The sequence below is a fragment of the Mytilus edulis genome, chromosome 7 (assembly GCF_963676685.1).
Source record: "Mytilus edulis chromosome 7, xbMytEdul2.2, whole genome shotgun sequence".
NCBI classification, from domain to species: Eukaryota; Metazoa; Mollusca; class Bivalvia; order Mytilida; family Mytilidae; genus Mytilus; species Mytilus edulis.
Window position 1 is genome coordinate 28,499,250 of NC_092350.1, and position 9,217 is coordinate 28,508,466.

Here is a 9,217-nt window from a genome sequence, read left to right on the forward strand (position 1 = left end):
GCGCTTGTTTCAACAGAATTTGAAAAGTAATTCCCAATGTGCCTTACTTGATGCTTCAAGTCTAAATTTCCCTGTCGCGCTTCTTTTGCTGCTTGATCCAGTAATGCACTCATACCTTTTTGTGACTTGCTTATATATGAAACAATATACACTGCACATGCAAATGCATCTAAAACAAACTGTAAATCATGATTTGCTTGCCAAGCTAACAACACAGTTTTCATGTAACCATTAACACGGACTTCAGATGGTTTTCGTTTGAGAAAAAACTTTTGGACCACTCAAGTTGCTTCTTATGGCCTTAATGTAATTTTCATTATCCATTTGTAACACATCATCTAAAAACATGTCATATGTCATCTGGTCTATATCTTCAGAATTGTGGAGTGTATTAATTTCGGTTTGTATTTCTTTATATATAGCTTTGTACTTTTCTATGTCATCATTTTCTTTCAAAGGCTCTAAGATTACTGTTGCTTTCATAGGTGGACTGGGGAAACCAAAACGACAAATTGGGTGACCTTTTTTTCTGCATGTTTTTGAATGTTTATGAACCTGCAAATTGACTAAACTAGTATTATTTTCTAAAAGTGAACAGGAGACATATTTATCAATAAATGCTACAACATCTTCATTTGAATTGCTTTCATATACTGGTGCATTTTCAATCCAGATCAAAATATGAATATGTGGTGAACCTCTCTGTTGAAATTCAACTCTATAAAAAAAATCTGTCAATTTTCCAATAGGATCATGATCACTTTTCAACACCAAGTTAATAAACTGTTGGACACGATAATCAAAATATCTTGAGCATGTCACAGGGTCTTTCTGAACAAGTTTAGATTTCTGATGCCAATCCATTTCTTCCAATTCATTGTCAGTATATTCTTTGCCATCATTTAATTTGCCAAGAATTCGTAACAAATCTTTCCAATTAGTGTCTGCAGATGAAAGAGAGCCAAACCATGTTGGAAGACCCAACTGTCTGATCATCGCAAACAAATCTTTCTTCCTCTTTTCAAGGTATACTGGAGAGTTTCTTAAACTTCTAAAGATATAATAACCTTCATCTAATCTTACAAGATCGTTTACAGTGTTAGGATTCAGTACATCTTTTGCTGTCCATTTTTTTCCTTCTGATTGACACCTTCTTAGAGCAAGATTGACCTTATCACTTATGTTTTTTAACTGAATTTTTTTTAACTTGAAAAATATATTTGGTACAGACTGTGCTACTCTCCTATCCATGGACCTTAGTTCCCATTTGACAATATCAGTATAGTGAACAGAGACAGACCTCTCTTTGTTATCTGGCCTTCTTTGACCACAAAATATAGTTGGAAAAGATAAGTACTCTGCATCAGGATCACTGTAGAGACTAATTGGTCGTTGACCTTCACCAGGAGCAAAAGTTAAACCTGTATCACATAGTGGATTGTCGTCTGGAATGTGATCTAACAGTGTATCTGTGTTTCCAACATGCGTTTCACTTTCATCTACCTCACTGAAATGATCGGAGTCATCATCTGAATCATTCTGATCTTGATTATCCTCTTGTTCTGTACTATTTATTTCATTTTCATGTGTTTCTTCATTTATTTGGGCGATTTCTGTAATCCAATCCTCATTTATTTCTATTCCAGAAGACTTGTACAAGTCACTTGTTCTCATCAAATAATGTAATGCACAAATGACAGCAAATGGTCTCACATTTTCACTAAAATCACACTTTTTGAATTCCAGCTTCTTCTTTAGTTTAACTGATATTGTACCTGATTTCTCTAATGTATGTGGAAGTGAATTTATTGTAGGTTGAACTTCAATAGGCACATTTACAACATTGCCTTTAACTGATAACTGTCCACCTCTTGGCAACTGTCGAATCTGCATAAAAGGAATTCTTAATGATAACAGTCTCTCTTCTAAAAGATACAAATGTAGTTCTTTTGGTCTTTGGGGAAATCCCATTTTATTGGCTATTGAAAATCGAGGAATTCTTTATTTTTAATTGCATTGAGACAAGTATGACATATCCATTCAATGTCTTGTACAGATTTAAAATTAGTAAAGCAATGTGACATGTTAGCAGGAGTGGTCATTTTGACAGTTTTAGAATTAACTACAGAATCACAAAACCAAGTTTGTTCACATGAAGTACATATATATGTAGGACCATCATTAATTTTTGTTTTAAAATTTCTTATGCAAGCATCAAGGGTTATACCTTGAACTCTTTTCTTTTTTAGGTTTTTTTCATGATCTGTAAAATCAATGTTTTTTCTTTTAGTACTTTTAACTATTTTATCATAACATCTGTCTATATCAAGTTTGTTCTGTCTAGAACTCTGTTTCTTCAAACGCTCATTTTCTAAATTTTCTGGATGTGACCTATATTCTTTTTTTCTGTGGTAGTCCTGTTCGGACTCATGTTTTCTGTAGTCTTCATCTTGTCTGGCAATTTTTTTCTTTTCTGTTTCATTTCTTTTGAAAACATCATTCTTTCTAGCTTCTCTTTTAGCAGCAATTTCTCTTTGTCTCTCTATTTGTCTTTTATCAAAATTATCTCTTTGAGACTTCTTAATGTCTGCTTCAGCCCTTCTATAATTTTTTTCCTTTCTAAGTTCTCTTTTAGTAGCAAGTTCTCTTTGTCTCTCTATCTGTCTTACATCTGAATTTTCTCTTTGAGACTTCTTTCTATCTGCTTCAGTCTTTCTATAATTTGTATTCTTTCTTACTTCTCTTTTAGCAGCAAGTTCTCTTTGTCTTTCTATCTGTCTTGCATCTGAATTTTCTCTCTGAGACTTCTTTCTATCTGCTTCAGCCTTTCTATAATTTGTATCCTTTCTTACTTCTCTTTTAGCAGCAAGATCTCTTTGTCTCTCTATCTGTCTTACATCTGAATTTTCTCTCTGAGACTTCTTTCTATCTGCTTCAGTCCTTCTATAATTTGTATCCTTTCGTACTTCTCTTTTAGCAGCAAGTTCACTTTTATTGAAATCTTCATTCTTTCTAGCCTCTCTTTTAGCAACAAGTTCTCTTTGTCTTTCTATCTGTCTTAAATCAAAATTATCTCTTTTAGACTTCTTACTTTCTGCTTCAGCCCTTCTATAATTTTCATCCTTTCTAACTTCTCTTTTAGCAGCAAGTTCCCTTTGTCTCTCTATCTGTCTTGTATCTGAATTTTCTCTACGAAATTTTTTTCTATCTGCTTCAGTCATTCTATAATTTGTATCTTTTCTTGCATATCTTTTTGCATTTAATTCTTTTACCTTGAATTTTATATTTTTTCTTCTATTTTGCATGTAGTTTTTCATATATACAAATTTTGGTACCTTTATATACTGGGTAGACTTTTTTGTTTGTTTTGTTTTCCTTAGTTTCTGATCATTGAAATAATTCTTAATCTGGTTGGTCACATCTTTGTCAGTATCTATACTACTGATACATAAAGGTAAAATTTCAAATTGAGAGTCTAAATCAATTTGTAAACTTGTGTAAAAAGCATACAAGTAACTGAGGAGGTCATGTAAGTCAGTAAATCCAACCAAAATACTTTTGCCAGAGGAATCTAATGGATTGTTCAGTGTACATTCCGAATGAGAATGAGTGTCAAAAAAATAGTATATATGATTAAAATAATAAACTGCCGAATATATGGCTCCAATCATTATAAGAAATTTATTTGACTGCTTAATACAATTTTGAATTGCTTCTTGTAATGAGAGAAATCCAGTCAACTCTCTTGGTACTGTAAAGCTATACCAAACAGAATATTTTGTTTGTTAATTATAAAAATCCCTTCAGGAATTTCAATTTTGACAGGAATTTCATCAAAATTCAAAAGCATATTTTTAAATAATCCTTGTGTTGTTAATTCTTGAACATGCTTCCTGTAAATTTCATCACCTTTATTCAAAATGTAATCCAGGTTCAGTGTGTTTGAATCAAAATTTAAAGTAGAGAGTGATAAGAAAACTAAACAATTACAAGTACATTGGTTTCCCCTGCTTTGATCAGCAAATTTTGTGGCATACTGGTCAAAAGTTCCAAATTTAAGAAAGTTTGCATTATAAGAATTGACATATTTTGATAGCTCTTCTTCTGAATTATTTTTAAATTGTTCATTTTGGTTTTGCAACAGATCAGTTTGGATATTACTATGAGAATCTGTTTTTGCATAACTATTGTTTGATTCATGTGACAGAAAATCTGTTTGTATATAACAAGTTTCTTTTGCACAGTTATTGTAACTGTTTTCATTCAATTCTTTTGCACAGTTATTGTTACTGTTTTGATTCAACTCAGATAGTTCAAGTTTATCTAATTCAGATATTTCAAGTTCATTCAATTCAGATGTTTCAAGTATATTCAGTTCAGATATTTCAAGTTTATTCAATTCAGATTTTTCAAGTAGTTTCAAGTTACTGTTGTTTATATTTGTGTGGAGGTCAGTATCCCCCATGTTATTTGAGTTACTGTTGTTTATATTTGTGTGGAGGTCAGTATCCCCCATGTTATTTGAGTTACTGTTGTTTGTATTTGAGTGGAGGTCAGTATCCCCCATGTTATTTGAGATACTGTTGTTGAGGGTGTCAGTATCACCCATGTCAAGGTCAATTCTAGTACTGTTTATGGGGCCAGTATCCCCAGTCAAGTCCGTCAGTGTCTTTTTCTTTGGGTTTTTTACACCACGTTTAGCCTCTGCTGCCCTCCAATTTTTTCTTCTTGGCATCTTTAAAAATCTATAAATACATATGCAAATAATGTACAATAACGAGGAAAAAATGATACAAATGCATAATGCCATAAAAGAAAGGCTAGATGAACAATTGCATAATGAGAGGTAATATGATAAGTAACTTTAAATAAATCATGAATATAATGTGTGTTTTCTGCCATAGAGTTGTCACTTGTTTAGACATACTAAAGATACACCTTTAGATGTATCTAGAATACTGATGCCTCAATCACAGGTACATTCAATTCGAATCAAATTCGCTAATCGCATTCACACACTCTTCTTTTTTAATTCGAATTATCCTATTCACATTAGAAATACCTTTTTGTAAATACTAATTAACAGATAACGTCCTTAGCACAGTAAAGCAAATTTGACCCACATTGCAATTTAAATGAGAAATGACGTTAGGACGCAAAATGTTTTGAATGCCAATTGAACTTATTTCGAATTATGCATAAACTCAGCATGATATGCTTCATGTATTGGAATAAAAATAATATCGTACTTCCAAAAATTAAGTAAACAAGAGTTTCATGTAAATAAGGTGATAACATTAATGTTCATTAAGAGTAAATTTAGTTTTAACCTTATATAAAAATACATGCTTACTTCATTCATATGTATGTGTACAGAAGTTTGAACTTTGACATTTGAAATCAGTCAATACAAATTGGTGTTAAAAACAGTTTTGTGCTTGTAAATATTATAATTTCAATTTAAGTTATAAAGAAAAATTACCAATGCATAATTTGAAAAATTTTAATTAATTCAAAGTCACTGGACCATGTTGTAGGGGACAGGTCAAAATAGTCATCAAATTGATATGTTATCATAGTATTGCATCTTCATACAAAATATCATTGATCTATCGCATGTAGTTCTTATCAAACTGACTTTAATACGTAGAAAACGTAACAATTGACTAGATATGTCTGAACTACATGAATGGCCCTGTCTTAAAAAGTTGAAAAATCTGTAATTTCAACAATATATGTGGCCTCAAACATGATGGTTATCTCACATATAAAAAATCTGGGCAAAATCTTAAGGCTTGTAGAAAAATAGTCTGTATAACTGTGATTTTCAACAATTTTCAAAGTCTCTAACTCTTAATTTTTATCAAAACTTGGCTGAGTGGAACAAAACTTTAACTTGATCTGTTACTCATCACAGTTAAGTAACATAGCAAAAATCAGCCCAATATCTAAAGGGGTTTAGAAAAAAAGTAGGTATAACTGTGATTTTCAACAATTTATAAATTTCATACCTGTAATTTCGGCAAAAATAAGTAGAGCTTAAAAACTTAAACTTGATTTGTTACACATGATTGTCAAGTTACCTAATAACAAGAATGTGTCCAAAGTACACGGATGCCCCACTTGCACTATCATTTTCCATGTTCAATGGACCGTGAAAATGGATAAAAAACAAGAATGTGTCCAAAGTACACGAATGCCCCACTCGCACTATCATTTTCCATGGTCAATGGACCATGAAATTGGATAAAAAATATAATTAGGCATTAAAATTAGAAAGATAATATCATAGGGAACATGTGTACTAAGTTTCAAGTTGATTGGACTTCAAATTCATCAAAAACTACCTTGACCAAAAACTTTAACCTTAAACATGCACTTTCATTTTCTATGTTCAGTGGACCGTGAAATTGGGGTCAAAAGTTTAATTTGGCTTTAAAATTAGAAAGATCATATCATAAGGAACATGTGTACTAAGTTTCAAGTTGATTGGACTTCAACTTCATCAAAAACTACCTTGACCAAAAACTTTAACCTGAAACATGCACTTTCATTTTCTATGTTCAGTGGACCGTGAAATTGGGGCAAAAGTTTAATTTGGCTTTAAAATTAGAAAGATCATATCATAAGGAACATGTGTATTAAGTTTCAAGTTGATTGGACTTCAACTTCATCAAAAACTATCTTGACCAAAAACTTTAACCTGAAGCGGGACAGACGGACGAACGAACAGATGGACGGACGAACGGACGGACAGACGAACGGACGCACAGACCAGAAAACATAATGCCCCTCTACTATCGTAGGTGGGGCATAAAAACAATTTGGCATTAAAATTAGAAAGATCATACCATAGGGAACATGTGTACTAAGGTTCAAGTTGATTGGACTTCAACTTCATCAAAAACTACCTTGACCAGAAACTTTAACCTGAAACTCCTACTTTCCTTTTCCATGTTCAGTGGACTGTAAAATTGGGGTCAAAAGTCTAATTTGATTCGAAAATTAGAAAGATCATATCATAGGCAACAACTGTACTAAGTTTCAAGTTGATTGCACTTCAGCTTCATCAAAAACTACATTGACCAAAAACTTTAACCTGAAGCGGGACGAGCGGACGGACGAACAGACGGACGGACGCACAGACCAGAAAACATAATGCCCCTCTACTGTCGTAGGTGGGGCGTAAAAATCAGCCCAATATCTGAAGGTGATAGAAAAAAGTCTGTATGACTGATTTTCAACAATTTTCAGTCTTCAACCCTTAATTTAGGAAAAAATCAGCAGACCGGAACTTAAACTTGTGCTGTAACTGATTATACCAAAAATCAGCTTAATATTTACAGGCGTTTAGAAATAAGTCTGTATAACTATGATTTTCAAAAATTTATCGAAGTCAAAAGACTGTAATTTCGACAAACATTAGCGTAGTGAAATAAAAGCTAAAATTTGATCTGTAACTCATCATGATTAACTCACATACCAAAAATCAGCCCAATATCTGAAGGCATTTAGAAAATAAAGTCTGTTTAACTGTAATTTTAAACAATTTATTAAAAGGCCTTAATTTCTGAAGGAAAAGAAGGCGAAGTAGAACAAACCATAATTTGATCTGTAACTCATCATGGTTAACTCATATATACCAAATATCAGCCCATTATCTGAAGGTGTTACGATAAAAAGTATGTATGAAAGGTTTGTTGCGGAATGATGGAATGACGGACAAGGGTAAAAATATATGGCCCCGACAACTATTTTACAGATATTATTAGAAATCATAAAAATAATAGCGAGAACGTCTTTCAATTTTTAATTTGTAGAACTACAAATCAAGTATATCTGTGATATCAGATCACAAGTTACAACAACACATAAATGCTTCAAATATTTTATTAACATGATTAATTTAAATGCAACTAGATATCATTGAGATGGGAGCCATCTCTGTGGGCCCCGCTGTGAATAATGTGCATTAAAAAATTGTATCTTTACCATAGGACATGGGTTTGTCAACTGAAATCAAAGTTTTTGAACTTGACCTTTGACCTAGGAAGTTGTAAATAAATTATGACACACCCTTTGGTGTTGGTTTATAAACATGTCAAGTATAAACTTTGAAATGATAACGGTTCTTAAGATATAGAGCGGACATGATCTTTCCCATAGGACATGGGGTTGTCAACTGAAACCAAAGTTTTTGACCTTGACCTTTGACCTAGGAAGTTGTACATAAATTATGACACACCCTTTGGTGTTGGTTTATATACATGTCAAGTATAAACTTTGAAATCATAACGGTTCTCAAGATATAGAGCAGACACGATCTACACCACAGGACACAGGGTTGTCAACTGAAACCAAAGTTTTTTTACCTTGACCTTTGACCTAGGAAGTTGCACATACATCATGACACGCCCTCTGGTGGTGGTTAATAAACATGTAAAGTATAAAGTATGAAATCATAATGGTTCTCTAGATATGGAGCGGACACAAAAGTGTTACGGACGGACGGACGGGCGGATGGACGGACGGACAGACTGATCACTATAGGGTACCCGCCTAAAGGGGGAACCCTAATTATAATGATTATTCTTCAGACATTTAAATATATCCATTGAAAACTTGTTTCAACTTCATACTTCTCTTTTACAAGAATGTTTTCTCCACAACAACACTGACATTGTTGGCAAAAAATGCTAAATTTACAAGTGTTTTCAAATTAGATACATTTAATTGTATGCTACCTTATTTTCGTTTGCACAACACAGTGAAATAAATATAAACAGAAAAATAATAACTAAGCTATTTCAATCAGATTAATATTATTTGCTGTCCTTTATCTGTAATGTATAATTTCTTCCCTTTCATGACTTTCATGATCAGTCATTTTTATTTTATACTTTAATTTTACATTCTAAATTTGGAATGCTAGCTAATCAGATTATTCATTTAATTTCATTAATCCTATTCATCTATATGATATTATATCTAAAAAAAACTAAGCAGTTTGTGAGTCCCCATTATATTTTTAAACTTATGCAAACTTTTTCATAAACATGATAAACATACTCTACCTCAGACTGTTTGTTCACTATAACAAGTTTCAAGTTTCAAGTTTTTTATTTCTCAAAGACCCCAACAGGGGTATGTGAACAATAACAAATACTACATAAGTATTCATAATATAACAAATAACAAAGTATCAAAGTAATGCAGT

General features: G+C 32.3%; 3 protein-coding genes across 3 annotated transcripts; all 3 read right to left on the minus strand.

Moving 5' to 3' along the window:
• Positions 1 to 243: 243 nt before the first annotated feature.
• On the minus strand, positions 244 to 1,971 carry LOC139483064 (uncharacterized). The gene has a single exon (XM_071267091.1). It carries the CDS (start codon positions 1,969 to 1,971, stop codon positions 244 to 246), a length of 1,728 nt encoding a protein of 575 aa, XP_071123192.1.
• On the minus strand, positions 1,598 to 4,427 carry LOC139481182 (trichohyalin-like). Its single transcript, XM_071264337.1, has 2 exons — positions 3,132 to 4,427; positions 1,598 to 3,017 (listed from the first exon to the last, which is right to left on the minus strand). Exons 1-2 carry the CDS (start codon positions 3,669 to 3,671, stop codon positions 1,980 to 1,982), a joined length of 1,578 nt encoding a protein of 525 aa, XP_071120438.1. The 5' UTR covers positions 3,672 to 4,427; the 3' UTR covers positions 1,598 to 1,979.
• LOC139483065 (myb-like protein D) lies at positions 3,737 to 4,735 on the minus strand. The gene has a single exon (XM_071267093.1). The coding sequence runs from the start codon at positions 4,733 to 4,735 to the stop codon at positions 3,737 to 3,739; it is 999 nt and encodes a 332-aa protein (XP_071123194.1).
• Positions 4,736 to 9,217: the final 4,482 nt, after the last annotated feature.